Here is a 17,912-nt window from a genome sequence, read left to right as displayed (position 1 = left end):
GCTGGCACACAGCTCTACGGGCTTCCCCGGGAAGAGGACTCCGAGAGAGGCTTAAACACAGAGCCCTCCAAGGAGGGGACCTCCAGGCCAGGGGTGAGATTACACCTTTCCTAGGAGTTCAGCACTGTTCCTGAAAATGCCTGGGGCTCAGCACACATCCTGAGTACATATTTACTCAAGGACTTTCCAAACATCACAGAAGTGTTCCTGGGACTAGTTGTAGGGCATTAGATTCCAAGATAATTTGAGTCCTCAAAACAGTCCTGCCCCAATTCCCTAAACCACCCCCCAACACAAAAAAAAGTCCTCTAAAGGGAGTATTAGTACTAGGTTTTGGGTTTCAGGACATGAAGTTTCAGAGAAGCCAACTTGTCCCAAGATTCCAGCTGGCAGAGGGGAGATGCTGACTTGGACTCAGGATATCTGAGTCCACAGCCCCTGGAATTCCCAGCCGCACCATCCAGCCTTGATCTTGGCTGAAGACTACCCTCTTAAGAAAGGCTTTCCCTGCTATGAATGCAAAGACATGTGAGCCTTGGTTTCTAAACCAACACATCATAGTTTCCCTGGCACAGCGTTTCCCAAACTATACTCGTTCACATTGCCATCTTTGTCACTTTTGCCACATCTGCCTAACAGCTGCTTTACATACTTAGTACGTTTCAACTCCCCTTTGTGAAAGGGAAAACCATCTCTACAAAAAAAGAACCACCAGCATAATTTGCCATTAATGAAGGCATCCCTAAAAACACATACAAAACGTTAGACTAAAAATGTGCCACCTGTCATTGCTTGCTGAGGGCTGTGAGCCTGAGACTTGCTCTGTTTGTTAAAAAGGAAAATCAGAAGGGCCCAGGGCACACTAGCACCAAGATGAGACTTTTTCCTTGGCCCAGACGAGACTGGAAGAATTGGATGTGTCTCCATGGACTCGTGTTACCTGATGCATGCCAGGTGGCACCAAACCATTTGTCAAGAGATGGCTCCGGTTCAGAGTGCTTCCCAGGGAAGCCTTTGCCCAGTCATTACCCAGCTCTTCTTACCTGGCTTTACACTCCTTTTTATGAAATAGGGCTCTCACTGGCAGTAACGGGAACTCCAACTCAGATTGGGCTTAATAAAGGGGACACAGGTAACAGCTGTGGCCGAGGAGGGCAGGCTGCTCAGTGATGTCAGCAGGGTGTCAGGTCCGTGCTTCCGTCCTGCCACCCACACGGTCACCATCCTAAGGAGGGACCCTGGTGTTCGTGTTGCTTCCCATTCACCTGCCCTGAGAGAGGGTTTCCCCTCCCTTACCACAGAGGGAGAGTCCTGAACTTGGAGCTAATTGGACCACTCCAGAACTAGTTTCTGTGGCTGGTAGGCTTAGGCCAGACCTAAGCCTCGGTGAGTCACTGTGAGCTAGGATTACCTCGATGGGCTTAGATCAGGCAATACCCATCTCTGGAGCTGGGGTGCAATCAATTCAACCCAAACCAGAAGCCACCTCAAGCCCGATTCTACCCACTACACTCAGGAGGGTGTGAGACGGATACTGGGGCCTCTACACTCTTCAAAGGAAACCTCCTTGAAAAGTCTCTTAACTGCTATTCTTCCAAAGCACGGATTCCCAGACCTGGCTGCATCTTGAAATCACCTGCGGATTTTTAACACTTAAAGAGGCTGGGGACCCTCCCCCAGAGATTCTGATGCAATTGGCCTGAGCTGTGGCCCAGGTGACTCCAATGTGGTTCCCAGGCAAACCTGAGAACCATCGTTCTAAAGACACAAGGACCAAGGCTACAGCGTGAGCCTTCCCCTGATTCATGTATTTGCTACCAGTGGTCTCCCGTTTAAGACCATTTATTCTATTTCTCTCCATTCAACAAACACGCACTTGCCGGACAGCCTAAGAACCCCCATCTCTACACCCAGAGATGCAACTTGTGTGTAGAAAACAATGTTACACGTGTAAGCTAATGCCCTGAGGTCTCGCCGGTTCCCCACGAGCAATGATGAGACCGCGGGCCTACACGGGTCGCCCTGGCGGGGTCACCGCTGCAAACAGTCCCAGTCCTGGTGCCAACAAAGGAAAAGCACAAACCTCATCGTCCAGGGCGCTCCCGCAGGCCTCCTCCCTCTCCTGCGCCTCGGGCGCGGCTCCCCCAGAAGAGCCTTGCTGGCGAAACGCTGAATGCTACATTTATGACGGAACTGCTTCCTGGAAGACCCAATGAGAAAGTCCTTCCGGTTGAGGGGCCGACCTCCAGCAGAGTCAGGCTTGCCTGGTTTGGTTCTCTGAGGGAATCATGTGATTATCCAGAGCAAGTACACCTGCCCACTGCAGTCGGCTCCATACTCCTTCCTCCACCTCAGCAGCCCAGGCAGCCAGCAAAGCACACTCCCCAGAAGTCCCCGCAAAGAAGGCAGAAATAAGCCTCAGACCGCTGCCCGTCCCCAGCGGCTTGCAAGCCTAAAGTGCATCCAGCTGGTGCTTACCGATAAGAATTCTGATGCTTTAAATCTACAGCGAGCACACAGGCCTCACAGAGGAAATTCTGTGACAGCTGCTCCGAGTCAGAATTGCTTTGAATTCTTTCAAACCCAAAGATGGGTGTGCTCTTGACCATAAGACAAAGCGGGGGGCTTCCCTGGTGGTGCAGTGGTTAAGAATCCACCTGCCAATGCAGGGGACACGGGTTCGAACCCTGCTCAGGGAAGATCTCACATGCCACGGAGCAACTAAGCCTGTGCGCCACAACTACTGAGCCTGCGCTCTAGAGCCTGCGAGCCACAACTACTGAGCCTGCGTGCTGCCACTACTGAAGCCCACGCACCTAGAGCCCGTGCTCCGTGACAAGAGAAGCCACCGCAATGAGAAGCCCGCACACCGCATGGAAGAGGAGTCCCCGCTCGCCACAACCAGAGAAAGCCCGTGCGCAGCGACGGAGACCCAACACAGCCAAAAATAAAAATAAATAAAATAAATAAATTTATTTTTTAAAAAAAGACAAAGCAGGATTTTGCTTTAAGATGGGAAGGAAATGCCTTGATGCCTCCAGGTGCCTGGGTCAACAGGTCATCTCGAGAGAACCGGTAATCCTGGAACAAGACCCCTTTGGGGGTGTCTGCCTAGCTTCTAACCTCTTCTCTGAGAACTCCCCTTTCCACCCCAAGAAGGAGAGCTTTTATCATGAAGGGATGTTGGATTTTGTCAAGTGCTTTTTTCTGCATCTCTTGAGATGACCATGTGGGTTTTTTTTACTTTTATTAATCCAAGTGTGTTGCACTGATTGATTTTAAGGTGTTAAACCAACCTTGCGTTCCTAGGAGAGAGCCCACTTGGTCATGGTGTGTAATCCTTTTTATATATTTCTGGATTCAGTCTGCTGCTATTTTGTTGAGGACTTCTGCAAATGCAAATACCTGTGGGGCCAGGCAGTAAAGGAATCAGTGAGATAACTTAGATACAAGAGAGACCCGGAGGGTGCGGCCCTGCTAAAGGGACTCAGCTGTGGCTCGTTCTTGCAAGAATATGAGCCCCATATTGCCTTATTTTCGTTTTTGAAGAGAAGCTGGAAATCCAGTTCTTAATGTGAACTGCCCTGATTTTTAATTGCTGGCAACTGATTTTAATTGAATTTTTTGAATAGGGAAACACCAAAATACCAAAAGTTTAAAATAAAATGGAAAGTCCACTTCTCACCCACAGTAGATATTCACCATTCTCAAATATTTGTTTATCCTCCCAGAGAATTTGAATGCTTTTCTTTCTCACACAGATGGTAGCATATCAGGTACCTTTTCCTCCACTTTGGCTTTTGTGATATCTCCATACCAAGTCACAAAGAACTCTCAATCCATTTTTACATCTTCATAGGATTCCACCCATGCATGCATGTGTGGGGGTACTGTAACTGAACCAATCCCTAACTGATGGATACTTAGGTTCTTTCCAATCTTTTGCTATTTCAATGAGCAGTGAATAAACTTTTGCATTTATTGTTTCTCTTGTGTGTGTATATATATTGGGAGGCTAGATCCCTAGGGGCGGAATTGGGCCCTAGGGGTCTAAGGGTATATACATTTCTAATTTTGATAGGTACTGCCCATGGACCTCCATGAGAATCATGTCCCACCACCAACGTATGAGAATGCACATTTCTTCAAAATTTCACCAACAGTGTCATCAAAAACGTTTTATTTTTGCCTGCATAAGTGAAAACTAATTTCAATATTCTTTATACTTACAGATTGAGGTTGAGTATCTTTTCATATCTTTAAAATGACTTTTGCATTTTCTTTTCTGTGAAATACCTATTCCTAACCTTTGCCATTTTTCTGGGGGTTTTCCTCTTATTTATTTGTAAGAGATGTTTATATATTAGGGAGATTACCCCTTTGTAATACAAGCTGCAAATATATTTTCCCAGTTTGTCTTTTTGGTCATTTGTCTTTTGAATTTGCTTAGGATTTTGTCGTTCTGTTTTAAGATTTTTTTTTGGTTGAATTTTCTGTTTGTTTTTGCCATGCAGAGGATTTTAAATTTTTTAATATAATCCAATTCTTCATCTTTTATGGCTTCTGGATTTTTTTTTTATGACTCTCCAATGTTTCTGCCTCCTTATTCTATAAATTCATTTTACACATTTAACTCCTCCTTAATCCATTTGGAATTTTGGAACCGTTCCTGGTGTACAGAATGAGGTATGGAACTCGCTTTATTTTTTCCAGATGGTTACCCAGTTGTCTCAACATGAAAATCATTTTAAAACAGTTCAGGGCAAACCATACAGTTCTGCCAGCCTGTGGGCCACCGTCTTGAAACCTCTTACTTTGAACAGACGTGAAGTTCACATCCACGGGGCAAGTGGGAATGATCGACCAAAGGGCCTTGCTCTTATGAAGACTTGCAATGGCCTATACCCTGGTGCCCCTGTCCAAAAACAGCCACTAATGAAAGAAAAAGAGAAAGAAAACGATCACCCTTTCGTAGGCTGCAAAGTGACCCTTGCCGTGGGCTTTGGGTTTGACCCTCTCAAGTCAGCGTCAAGGCTTTCGCTGATTTGCTAGGAGACACATCCGACACTTGCTCTAACGGGGGACACCCATCAGGTCACCTGGCACCAGGACAGAGCACCAGCAGCTCAGAGGACTGAGGTCAGGAATTCCTGGCAGGCTCTGTGTCCTGGCTTTCCCTCCCCTTAAGTGTCTCCAAGTGTCCCTGAAAGTTCATTGTTTGGCACTGCAACTCCAGGAAACTTGGAAAGGCCAGTTCTAGCTCATTAGTCACCTTTTCCCCATAGATATTGTCATACAACCTTACCCCTCCTCACTGCCTTGTTGGGGGGTATCCCCAAAAGAGTCCCAGGACAGCAAAACCAGAGGGTGCGAGTTGGACTCTGGCAGCTCTCACTCTCCCGTGACTTGTTCTTACTCTGAAATGTAAGGCAGTTCTGAAGCCACTCCCTGCTGAGGCTCTTGGATGCCACGAGCCAACTGAGAAACGCAGGACAGCGGGCCTTTCCCCCACCCAGCCTGGTCACCATCACAGCCACCTGTTACCCAGTGCCCTTCGCCGGGCCCTGACACAGGTCATCTCATTTCCTCCTCAGTACACCCCAACAGGCAGGTGCCATTATTCTCTGTCTCTTACTGTGGAAGATCTTACTGAGGCTAGTCTCAGAGAAGGTAAGCAACTAACCCAGGGCCACACAGCTGAGATGTGCAGGAGATGATGGCGCTGCCCAGGCAGGCTGACCTCACAGCCTATAAGCTCTTAGTCACGGTCCTGTGGGTCTCTATTTTAGGACACCTCTGTTGCTGTGGCTTAATCCTGTGACATTCCCCTTCACCTCTCCCAGACCCTTGGTTCGGCCTCTGGAAGGAGAAAGAAGCCTGGGCATCTTCAGCAATCAACATATACCCGGTTTTCCAGAAACTGCTGTCCTCACCACTTGTCTGAAAAAGGAACTTTCCATTGAATCTCTGCTCTCCCTGAGCAGACCAGGGCACGGGGAAGATCTAAGCTTCCTTCGTTAAAAACAGTCCCTATCAATACATCACGGCCACGACAATGAACGGTCAGCAGCCACTGGGATGCCGCCACAGGCTCAGTGTCCGCCGGGGGAGCCAGGGACAAAGCTGACACGCCGAGTATACACACGCCACTCCGCCTCCAGTTACAAGGTACAGAAGCCGGCGACACCAGCACCATCTATGCTGTGAGATGTCAGGGTAGTGTTAGTTTGGATGGGGGTGGGGCACTGGCTGGAAGGGAGCACGAGGGGGCTTCTGGGTGCTGATCATGCTTGTGTGTTTCTAGATCAGGGTGAGGGTTAAGCAGATGTGTTCAGTGTGTGAAAATTCAGTGACCCATACACTTAGGTGCACCTTTCCGCCTGTAAACTTTACTTCAATAATTTAAAATAACGTCTTGACATTTTTAAATAAAGAATTATGTTTACTTTACAACAATTATCTCCGCAAAACGCTGGCTTTTGCGAGCCAGCGTTTCAATTATCTCCGCAAACAAGGGGTTTGCGGAGAAACAAGGGGTTCACTTATATCTTTTAGTTCAAAAAATTGTCCTAAGGAACTGCCCTGGTGGCGCAGTGGTTAAGAATCCGCCCGCCAATGCAGGAGACACGGATTCGAGCCCTGGTCCGGGAAGATCCCACATGCTGCGGAGCAACTAAGCCCGTGCGCCACAGCTACTGAGCCTGTGCTCTAGAGCCCGCGAGCCACAACTACTGAGCCTGTGTGCCACGGCTACTGAAGCCCGCACGGCTAGAGCCCGTGCTCTGCAACAAGAGAAGCCATCACAATGAGAAACCTGTGCACCACAATGAAGAGTAGCCTCTGCTCGCCACATCCAGAGAAAAGCCCACGTGCAGCAACGAAGACACAACACAGCCAAAAATAAAATAAATAAAATAAAAAAGAAAAAGAAAAGCCAAGTGATTTGCTTATAAAAAAAAAAAGAATCCTCCTGCTAATGCAGGAGACATGGGTTCGAGCCCTGGTCCGGGAAGATCCCACATGCCGTGTAGCAACTAAGCCCATGCGCCACAACTACTGAGCCTGCGCTCTAGAGCCCACGAGCCACAACTACTGAGCCCGCGTGCCACAACTACTGAGGCCCGCACGCCTAGAGGCCGTGCTCTGCAACAAGAGAAGCCACCGCAATGAGAAGCCCCTGCACCGCAACGAAGAGTAGCACCCGCTCACCGCAACTAGAGAAAGCCCGTGGGCAGCAACGAAGACCCAAAGCAGCCAAAAATAAATAAAATTTTAAAAAATTGTTCTAAAATTGGCAAGACTCAACTCTTTTTTTTGCTTTGCTACCACTATCTCACTAGATTCATGATGTCAGATTTCCTTGAAATTCAAATGCTGGTCTGCAATACAGGGGTGTGTGTGTGTGTGTGTGTGTGTGTGTGTGTGCGCGCGCGTGTGTGTGTGTGTGTGTGTGTGTGATACAGGGGTGTGTGTGTGTGTGTGTGTGTGTGTGTGTGTGTGTGTGAGATACAGGGGTGTGTGTGTGTGTGTGTGTGTGTGTGTGTTCTTGGCTCTGGGAGGGATTCCAGAAACTAGAAATATCCATCACCAAAGTGAGGAATCCAACATTTCAGAACAATAGCAGGAAACTCATCTACATGAGAAGAAATTAAAGCAAACACACCTTGGAGGACTCCAGGGAATCTGAATGATCTCTGCATTCTGCTGGGAATCTGAAGGCCAGCTGCACCCTCCCCTCAGGCGAGGGGCTTCATCATAAGCAGATTCTGAGGATCAGGCTTGAGCCGGCGGCAGGAGCACCCATCAGGGAAACATTTACATCCAGGCGACCTGGACACGTTTATTCAGACGGTTCACAGGGCCAGTGGGCACTGGGGTTCACACAAACCGGCCGACACGTATGGACCTGGAGCCACGCACCCTGGGGGCACCGCGCGAGCCCCTCACAACCTCTGTGCAAAGCCCTTCCAAGGCAAAGGGAAATCCAAGGCCCCACAGCCCATCCCCCTGGGTGACCACCTTGTCCAGAACACCAGGCAGGACAAACGCCGGTGGAGAAGGCCTTCTCCAGCTCATCTCTGAGGCACTGCCCACCTGTGGGTTCTAAATGCTTCTCCAAACCCTGTGGGCCCATGTGAAGCAAGGGGGAAAATTCAGAAAACGCATCCACAACAATAAAACAAAACAAAACAAAACAAGACGAACAATCTGCGCGGCACACAGATTTCACTTCCCGATGTCCCTGACGGCAGGACCGCAGGGCTCACAGACGCCTTTGGCAGCTGGGGGCTCGGCGCGTTGCCTCCCCGGCGTCCACAGGAAAATAGTCCTCGGTTCTGTACAACGCGGGCAGCTCGAAGGTCGGGGCCGCCGGCGTCCACAGCTTCTGGAATGACAGAAAACCAGGTGCCCCGTCAGCCTCGTGAAGCCACTTGTTCTGAGACCCAAGAACTCCACTTGCAGGAGTTCATCCTGCAGGGAGAATAGCCCAGTTGACCAAAGACTCCATGATTCTTTGGTGACACTGCCTGTGACAGCCAAAGCCGGCCCATTTGAAACGTGGTGGGGAGCTAGGTTGGCAGGGCTGGTCCGTGTCCACGGAGCCCTCCGCAGCATTAGAGAGAACCGGGCTCTGAGGAGGGATGACTGAGAAAGCCAGGTGTACCTCGTGCCACCGCGTGCCAGGAAGGGCCTCGAGCCGAGACAGCACCGTGGGCCAGGCCCTGGGAAAGCTGGGGTCGGGCCGATGCTTCTTTGAATGTGCGCCCATCTGTGCTGCCCGAAGGCTGGGCCACACGCATGTGTTACTTTGTTTTTTTTAATTGAACCATTTTAAGAAGTGCTTACTTATTTCTGGTGTGGATTTTTGCTGCAGGGAGGTTAGGGAGGGGAGATTTTGCATCAAGCAACCCTCCTCAAGCTCTAGTAACCCTGCGGGTTACCCAGGCATCTCAAGGTCAAACCAGTTTTACAGAGGACGGCCTCAAACAGTGCTTCTCAAATGTGACTGCACAGGGAACCTCCTGGGAGACTTATGGAATGCTTATGCCCAGGCTCCGCCTCCAGAGTCTGATGTCGTTGGTCTGGGGTGTGGCCTGGGCATCGGGGTATTTCAAAGCTCTCAGGTGATTCTCACGCAGAGCCAGGGCCGATCCCAATAACTGTGACCTGCTCAGAGGAGGGAGGGTCTGCTAGGCTCCGGGGCGGAACAGCAGGGAGATGGGCAGGAGTGTGGGGCTCCAGGGGTGCAGAGGGAGGAGGGCTCTGCACATCTCCACCTGGGGTCCCTCTCACCACCCTTCCGCCCTGCCCCCGCAGCTCCGTCTACTGTTTGGTCTCCAGGCCACCTCTGCCCGCTCAGCCCAGAGCAAGCTCTGCCCCAGCCTTCAGCTGCAGTCACAGGTGCCAGCGCACAGGTGTGTGGCTCCAGCCCGTAGTTAATAACCGCTCCCCCAAAGCCCAGCCCGTCCACGAGCTCTGCGCTGCACTGGGTTTGTACTTACCCACCCCCATGCTTCTTCCCCACGGTGACACCGTGACCATCCCCCCTTTCGTGGGTGGTCGGGGGAGACTACATGCCGGGAGGTGCCTTACCCACCTCCCACCTGTCCGAGTATCTGTCCACTCAACCACTACCTCATTGAATGCCCAGGGCCGGCCGAGGGCACAGCTGTGAAGTAGACGCATCCCCAGCCATCAGGGGCCTCCCTCTCTATCTGGAGACAAAGGAACCAACAGGAAAACACCACCAGCGTGCGCTGAAGCACCAAGGCCCCTGGAACCCAGAGGAGGCCCATCTCATCCCGGAGGGATCAGGAGGTATTCAGAGGCTGAGCACCTAGGACCCCAACCCCCGGCCGGAGGGGCTGCGTGGAGGGGTAGCCGGAGGTGCGGTGGTCCAGGCTGTGGACACCCTGTGCACAGTGCGGAGTGGTGTGGTGGGCCGCGGGCACTGAGGCAGCTCAGTCTGGAGTCAGGCCGGGTCAGAGTGTAGACAGGGATGCTGCTGCAAAGCAGGGCCGGATGATGTGGGCTCCTGGAGGCTGAGCTAAGAACTTTATCCTAAGAGACCAGGGACAGGGAGAGAGGGAGAGAGGGAGAGAGAGAGGGAGGGAGGGAGGGAGGGAGGGAGGGGGGGGGAGAGAGAGAGAGAGAGAGAGAGAGTGTGTGTGTGTGTGTGTGTGAGATAAGTGTTTTAGAAAGAGCAGAGACTAGACTGTAGGGGAAACGGGACCAGAGTGGAAGCTGTTGCAGGTAGGCATCCCTTCAAGGTGAGAGTGGCTGGATTTGGGGTGAGAGTGAACAGATTCTAATGTCTGAGCCCCGAAGCCCTGAGTTACCGCACCCCCCCAGCCCTCTCTCTGCTGCAGAAGGAAACCACAAAAGGGCTTCAGATAAGGTGGACCACACTCGGGCCCTCAGGTGCCTGGGGACCGCTTACCTCCCTGAGTCTCCACGCACATCTGGAAGGCCAGGACGAACAATTCACCTTGGCCAAGGGTCTGCCTCTCAAAAGGGCACGGGGAACATTGAACCAGTCGGCCCCGGGTCAGCCACTCGGCTCAGCCCGCTTGGGGGATACTTGGGACGCGTTTGTCCCCCCTTCTCCCAGCACCTTCTCGGGGCTGCCACCCACCCCTGTGGGCTGGACTTGAGTCCTCTGACAGCGCTGTGACCAAAGCACAACGGGGAAACGAGCCCCAAGATGCATCTCACAGCCTGAGGGATGCAGTCTGTGGATAAGCCATCGTTTTAGAATATCCTCACCCAGTTCCTCCTGAGAACTGGCCGTTGTAGTATCTAGAAAATGCAAGATTCAAGTAATGACAGTTCAAAGACCAGCTCCCTTGTCCTGACACAAGGCTTGGGGGCCAAAGCACATTGGTGATCCTGAAAAGACAGGTTCCTTTCTCTCCTGATCTCAGGACCCAGGCAAGGCCTCACGGGCCCCAAGGGTGAGTGGCCAGGCCGGGCCAGAGCCAGTGTCCCTCTCCTGGAGATCCTGGGCCTCTGGACTCCCTGTTCTTTGTCAAATGGTTCTTCCAACAGGGATGGGGCTTCTGCCTCCTCCCTGAAGGAGACAGCCTTCCGAAAAAGGAGAAAATCAATATAATTACGAAGGAACCAAGGAGAAGTAATCCTAAGAGACTCCTTAGCAGCTTTGGATATAATCGTATCTTGAGTTCCAGCGAGATCTAATGCAAGCAGTGGTGGCGTCTTTGCTGGTGATGGAGTGGAAACGTCCTTCCCGCACTCAGCAAGCAAGGAGAAGGGGGACGCAGGGAGAGGTGAGCCTTGTGCCAGCGCCCAGCCAGGCGGCACTGTGGTTATTAGACAGCAGCTACGCGTGCTCGCCAGGACCCCACAGGGGCCCAGGAGAATGAGCCATTCCAAACGAGCTTGCTCCTTTTCAAAGGGGCCCCCAGCCGGGAAGGTGGCGAGGCAGGCCGCAGAGAGGCTGGTGCAGCTCTATGCTGGCCCTGGACCAAGCCCCTGCCAACATCTTGGGGCACGTGGAAAATCTGTGGGAAAGTGACTCACAGCTCATTGGAGATCTGGGCCTGCAGTCAGCCAGGAAGGGGGGGCCCTGAGCTGAGCCAGGGGGCTCCGAAAGTGGCCACTTCAGCCCCAAATGCTGCTCTTGGAGAGCGGGTGGGCATGGGAAGGGCGTGGGATGTTATCTCGGCCTGTGCAGCCTCCACGTCCCATTCTGGTATCAGCATCTTGGCCGTCTTGTGGAATCACTGCTGCCAGCTCCCCAGCGGAGCTGCTCTGCCCACCTCCACAGCTGAAGGATGAGTGAGAGGAGGCCTGACCCACCTGGGCCGTGATTGGTCCAGGAGTGAGCAGGTGACCCCAGCTCACCCAATGAGAATCAGCCTTGGGACTCTGGCTCTTGGGACAGGGCTGCTTCCTGCCCCCGTCCCCCCTTCCCAGGTCCCAGTGAGGACGCACCCGTGAACCTGGCAGTCACTTCTGACACACTGAGGGGCCTGCCTGAGGGTGAAGCCAACACAAGGAAGCCGAGTTGGGAGGGGAAGCAACAGAGTCCTGACAGTATCATTTGAGCACCTGAATCGAATTTTGCCCGAGGTTAGTGTCACCCTGGGACCTGTCCTGTTCTTGAGACCACGGGATCCTCTTCTTTGCTTAAGCCAAGGTGACCTGGGCTGTTGTCACCTGCAACCAAGCCTCCTGCCTAAAGCGACGAGTAAATCCACAGTACTGCGGACGAGCGCTTGGAAACCAGCGGCGGAATCGGCAGATGAGGGCCGGCGTGGGAGGCTAAAAGCAGCCCGAGGCCCCAGATGCTGTCAGGGTAAAGCAGGACCACACACCGGAGGCCAGGCCCCAGTCGCAGGCACCCCGGACGCCAAGGAAACCCAGCCCTCTCACACCCAGGATGACCTGCAGCAGGAGGAGTTGTCCCCATCTCAGAGGTCACAGGGGCCAGGGAACCACAGAGCCGGGGTCCACTCAGGCCTCTCTGGCTCCAGGTCCAGCCCCCGCCCATCGCCCTACTGGGCTCCTGCCTCGAGCCCAAATCCTGGAGAATCTCAGAAGGGACTTCAGAGAGCTCCCCCTCTCCCCACTCACCTGCAGCTGGTACTGAGATTCTGCTCCAGTGGCGGCCAGGTAAGCTAGGAGGACTGTCCGACTCCCTGGCGCTTGCTCCAGGCTCCCACTCTCGCCTGCAGGCGAGAAGGTTCCACCAGCGGGACAGGATGGGAGGCACAGAAACCTGACACCACAGGTCCAGGGCTCCGCTGCCCTCCCTCCCAGTCCCCCATGCCCCCATCAGCCCGAGCTCCCAGCTGGAGGAGGGTCTCTGGAGCTGGGGCGCTGGGCCTGGCATGCTCTCCTGGGTCTACACAGCCTCCCACATCTTCCTCACTTCCACCCCAGACCCCCGAGTTCCCAAACCTGCAGCCCACACACCAGATGCACGTGTGTGCTTGGTCGGCTGCATGGTTTTTAAAAACTGGAATTAACTGCAAACATGTAAAAAGTCAGCAGATTTCTCAGGAAAACCAGACTGCCAGCTAGCTACTCTTGGAAAATCAGATGATCTGGAAGCTCCCGGTGGCTGGGCAGAGGAGCTACGGGTGCTCCCCTGTGGGCCCCAGGGCCCACGGGGCCACGTCACCTTTCTGGAACCTGCCGCTTCCGGTGGTGGGTGCCTCGGGGTTGGCCCTCTGGGCTGTCTGCACCACCAAGCAGCTCCTTTCCTGACAAAGCCCCCAGAGGGCTGTTGAAGCACGTGGCAAGGGGGAGCCTCGGGCCAGCCTGGCTTCAGGGTCTCTCCTCTGAAGCCCCCCAGTCGGATCACTGTCTGCCCACCCACCTCAGGGCCTGTGCCATCTGCCCACTCCTGCCCCCAGAAATCCCGCACGGCTCCTCGTGAGTCCTAGCCCGCCTCGTATCTCCCTCTGGGAAGCCCCAGCTGCATCTTCCCGATCCTGGGCTGCTTTCTCTTTTTTTTTTTTAAATTTTACTTATTTATTTTTATACAGCAGGATCTTATTAGTTATCTACTTTATACATATTAGTGTATATATGTCAATCCCAATCTCCCTGGACTGCTTTCTGTTCAGGCCAGGGTCAGCACACTTGTTCTGCAAAGGGCCAGATGGTAAACATTTGCAAGCCCCACAGTCTCTGTCACAGCTACTCAGCTCTGCCCTCCCAGCACCAAAGCAGCCACAGGCAACGTGGAAAGTAATGGCATGGCTGCGTGCCAATAAAACTTTATTTACAAAGATGGGGGCAGGCCAGACTTGTTTTTTTCAGTTTGCCCCAGAATTAAATCTATCTTCCTAAATAGAACAGGAATGACAAACCCATCTCTGTATCTCCCATGCAAGTGGGCACTAAGTGATAGGTCACTAGACACAGGCTGCAGGATTTAGGCCCAGGCCCACCTTGCTGACTGTCCCCAGGCCGGAGTATTATTTGGTTGGCTGCTCTTGGGTCATCACTGCAACTCCAGCCTGTCCTGGCTAAGCATCCTCCACCTCAAAAGAAAGGCCACACCGCTGTCCCACGTGTGGGCCAGGTTCTGAGGTTCCAAAGTGTGGGTCATCCTCTGGGAGGCTGAGGCCTCAGGCTGACCACGGGTGGAAGCTCAGGTAGCCAGAGACTCACCCTCATCCCCCAGGTTACCAGGCACTTCCAGCCCCAGGGGACTTGGGAGAGGCCCATCCTACTGGGAAAACAACAACTACACTTCCTGTGGCCCAAGTCGCACACATTGTCTCTAACCCTCCAGCACTCCTTCGAGGCAGAGGTTTCTCTTCCCCTTGAGCCTCACTTTCCTCTCTGTAAAATGAGGACAATACCGTCGACTTCATGGAGTCCTGCCTGGGGCACAGCAGTGATGCTGGAGGTGCTGTACCCACCTTGGGACCATGAGGACAAAAGCCACCGGCTAAGGATGGTAGGGCAGTAGCCAGGAGAATCAACTGGCCACTCAGGACTTCTTGTCCCATGAGGGAAAAACACAAACCCTATTTGGTTAAACCACTTCAGTCAGGTTTCTGTTATGCCGCCGAACACAGCCTGACGGACACGTGCCATTACTCTCACCATCACTCCAGTTCATAGCAAGTTGCCCAAGGTGGCACAGGTAGTAAATGGGTGGAGCCAGGACTCAGCCCAGGTTGTTTGTATGATGAAATGGAATGATCACCAAAAAAGTGAAAACTTGTAGATCTCGCAATAGTTCCAAAAGGTAAAATGGAATTCCAAATAACTGACGTATGCATTGCCCCCTGCAGGAGCTCCACTCCCCTTGAGTGGGCGCCGCGCGGTGACTTGCTTCCACAAAGTAGAGCAGGGAGGAGGGGGTGGAGGCGGGAGTAACAGCCTGGTGGAGACACCTGGCAAACACTGCCTCGGCCAGAGGGTCATGGTTAACATCATCAGAGCTACGTCACGCTGACAGCACGTCCCCTGGATCTGATGTGATGAGAAGGTACTTCACCTCTGTGGTCTTCCTCCCCCAAACCCATCACCCCAGTCTAACCACGAGAAAAACATCAGATCAGCTCTAATTGAGGGACAGTGTACAACATACCTAACCAATAATCCTCAGAACTGTCAAGGTCATCAAAAACAAGGAGAGTCTGAGAAGCCGTCATAAACCAGAGGTGGCTAAGGAGACGTGACGACTGAATATAATAGGGAACAGAAAAGGACATTAGGGAAAAACTAGTGCAATCTGAATAAACCGCGGAGGTTAGTTAATAGCCGTGTATCGACGTGGGTCCTTTAGCTGTGACAACGTACCACAGTAAAACAAGATGTTCACAATACAGAAAACTGCGTGAGGGACGTATGGGAACTCTCTGTATTATCACAGCAACTTGTCTCTAATTCTAAAATAAAAGATTCTATTGGGTGGGAGCGGCGTGGAGGGAAGCTGACAGAGAAAAAACATCTCCGTCCATCAGCACAGACCAAGCCCCCGGCCTCTCTCACTTCAACCACAGTGACTGAGTAGTGAGCACTTCCTGAGTGCCCAGCCCGTTGGTGGGCCCTGCAGGCTCCCGGCCCATTCGTGCCCACAGCCGCTGAGAGAGGCAGGTGTCCCTACTCCCATTTTCCAGAAGGGGAAACTGAGGCTCAGAGAGACACTTGCCCAAGATCACCCAACTGGGAACTGGCAGAGCTGAATTCAAACCCAGGCCCACCCTGCCCCAGCACTGAGCCAGGACACAGGTGGCCCTGGGGCTGAGTGGGGCTGGGGGCTGAGCTCTCGCCCAGGACCTGGGATGTCCCTCCAGCGTCTGCTTGCCAACCTTGGGACCCTCGGGAGCGCCCCCTTTAGTCTATTCAGAGATCACAAACGGGCGGCCTTTGGGGAGCGTCTGGCCCGCAGGCATGACTGGATGGGCTTATGCAAATTTCAAAATGAGTTACCTGAGTCCTGCTTCAAAAGCGCTTGGACGGAACCTGGCGCTCGTCCCCGGCTCCGGCCGGCCGCTCAGAGCCAGCCCTCGCCACCACCTCACAGCGCCCTCCGACAGCCCCAAGGTCCCCGCCACCGCTTCACCTCGGCCGCCCGCCACGACGACCGCGTCCCCCTCGCAGGTGCGCCAGAACTACCACCAGGGCTCGGAGGCCGCCATCAGCCGCCAGATCGACCTGGAGCTCTACGCCTCCTACGTCTACCTGTCTGTGTGGTACTATTTTCACCGCCATGATGTGGCTTTGAAGAACTTTGCCAAATACTTTCTTCACCAATCTTGTGAGGAGAGGGAACAGGCTGAGAAACTGATGAAGCTGCAGCACCACCGGGGTGGCCGAATCTTCCTTCAGGATATCAGGAAGCCAGACCGTGAGGACTGGGAGAACGGGCTGAATGCAATGGAATGTGCACTACACTTGGAAAAAAGTGTGACTCAGTCACTACTGGAACTGCACCAACTGGCCACGGAGAAAAATGACCCCCATTGGAGTGACTTCATTGAGACGCATTATCTGAATGAGCAGGTGAAATCCATTAAAGAACTGGGTGACCATGTAACCAACTTGCGCACAATGGGGGCCCCCGAACCTGGCACGGCACAGTATCTCTTAGACAAGCACACCCTGGGAAATAGTGATGATGAGAGCCAAGCCTTAGGCTGGCTTCCCGTAGCCACAGGGGTGCCCTCCCTGGTCCCCAAGCCAGTGCATGCATGTCTGGGTTACCTTTACCTTTTCTGTAAGTTGTTCCAAAACACCTACAAGTCCTTTCCTTAGTACCATTCCTTCAAATAAAGTAATTTGGTACCCAGGGAAAAAAAAAAAAAAAAGAGTTGCCTGCCAACATGGAAGAACCAGGATGGTTCAAATAAACATCAAGGGCTTCCCTGGTGGCGCAGTGGTTGAGAGTCCACCTGCCGATACAGGGGACACGGGTTCGTGCCCCGGTCCGGGAAGATCCCTCATGCCGCGGAGCGGCTGGGCCCGTGAGCCATGGCCGCTGAGCCTGCGCGTCCGGAGCCTGTGCTCCGCAACGGGAGAGGCCACAGCATTGAGAGGCCCGCGTATCACAAAAAAATAAATAAATAAAATTAAATTAAAAATCAAGTTCCTGTTTCTCTTGAACAATGTAGCTACCTGGCCGCACTGGGCCCATATTCCTGCGGGGTGCGTCCAGCTGGCCCCTCTCCACTGGGCATGTGCTGTCAGGCTTGCCACCGTCCCCGCCAGGCCTGACTCACTTGTCCGCAGCACCTGCCGCGCCCCGCGGGCATCTGAGCCGGCAGCGGCTCCAAGCTCACGTCACCGTGGGGCTGTCGAGGAGCTGGATGCTTCCCATCCATGGCCCAGGCCCCCTGGGGTGGGGACGGCCCGCCTGGGCCGCTGCCGAGACCAGCGGCTGCTGCCCTATACCCGAGGTCCCCTCCAGTGCACTCCAGGGCCCAGGAGGCAGGTATGGCAATGGGGCCGTTTTGTGGAGGGGAAAGCTGGCTCGGAGGGGACAGCGTAGGCCGCGTGCCCAGGGTCACACAGAGTCAAGCGGGCTCCTCTGAGCTCCTGGCACCGGCCCCCACCTCAGCCAGCCCACACGGCCCTCACCGCGGGTCCTGGCCTCCCTCCTCGGCCCCCCTCACAGGCTCTCTGCGCCTCAGACCACGCCTGCCCGTCCTGCCTGCAACGTCTGTGTCTGCTCCAGGGCCCCCAGGCTTCCACCCTGACAGCTGGGAGCAGAGCCCCTCCCATTTCTCTTAAGCAGCCCTGCGTGTCCGCTCCTGCCGGGAGGGCTGGGCTGGCCGGCCTCATGGTGGCTGCACAGGAGCTGCCCTCCTGCCCCTGCCTCTGCCGTCCCGGTCACCTCGGCTGCTGGTGGCAGCGGGAGGCTGCTGCAGCCCTGGAGACAGGAACAGGGCTGGGGGCTCCCAGATGGGGCAGCCCCTACCCAG

At 53.7% G+C, this 17,912-nt stretch overlaps 1 protein-coding gene and 1 pseudogene across 2 annotated transcripts in view; one reads left to right on the top strand and one right to left on the bottom strand.

The window, feature by feature from the left end:
- Positions 1 to 7,808: 7,808 nt before the first annotated feature.
- Positions 7,809 to 17,912, bottom strand: part of BCAS4 (breast carcinoma amplified sequence 4) — a 60,529-nt gene continuing 50,425 nt past the window's right edge. The window contains exon 5 of one of the 2 annotated variants that reach the window (XM_030839087.2): positions 7,809 to 8,386. In XM_030839087.2, coding sequence (XP_030694947.1) covers positions 8,264 to 8,386 — 123 coding nt within the window. In that variant the 3' untranslated portion in view covers positions 7,809 to 8,263. The remainder of the gene's footprint in view (positions 8,387 to 17,912) is intronic. The other variant, XM_060284299.1, reaches the window with a different exon arrangement.
- LOC115843248 (ferritin heavy chain pseudogene) lies at positions 14,828 to 16,682 on the top strand (annotated as a pseudogene).

The sequence above is a fragment of the Globicephala melas genome, chromosome 15, assembly GCF_963455315.2.
Source record: "Globicephala melas chromosome 15, mGloMel1.2, whole genome shotgun sequence".
NCBI lineage: Eukaryota > Metazoa > Chordata > Mammalia > Artiodactyla > Delphinidae > Globicephala > Globicephala melas.
Note: the sequence above shows the minus strand (reverse complement) of the source record. Positions and strands in the feature narration are given on the sequence as shown.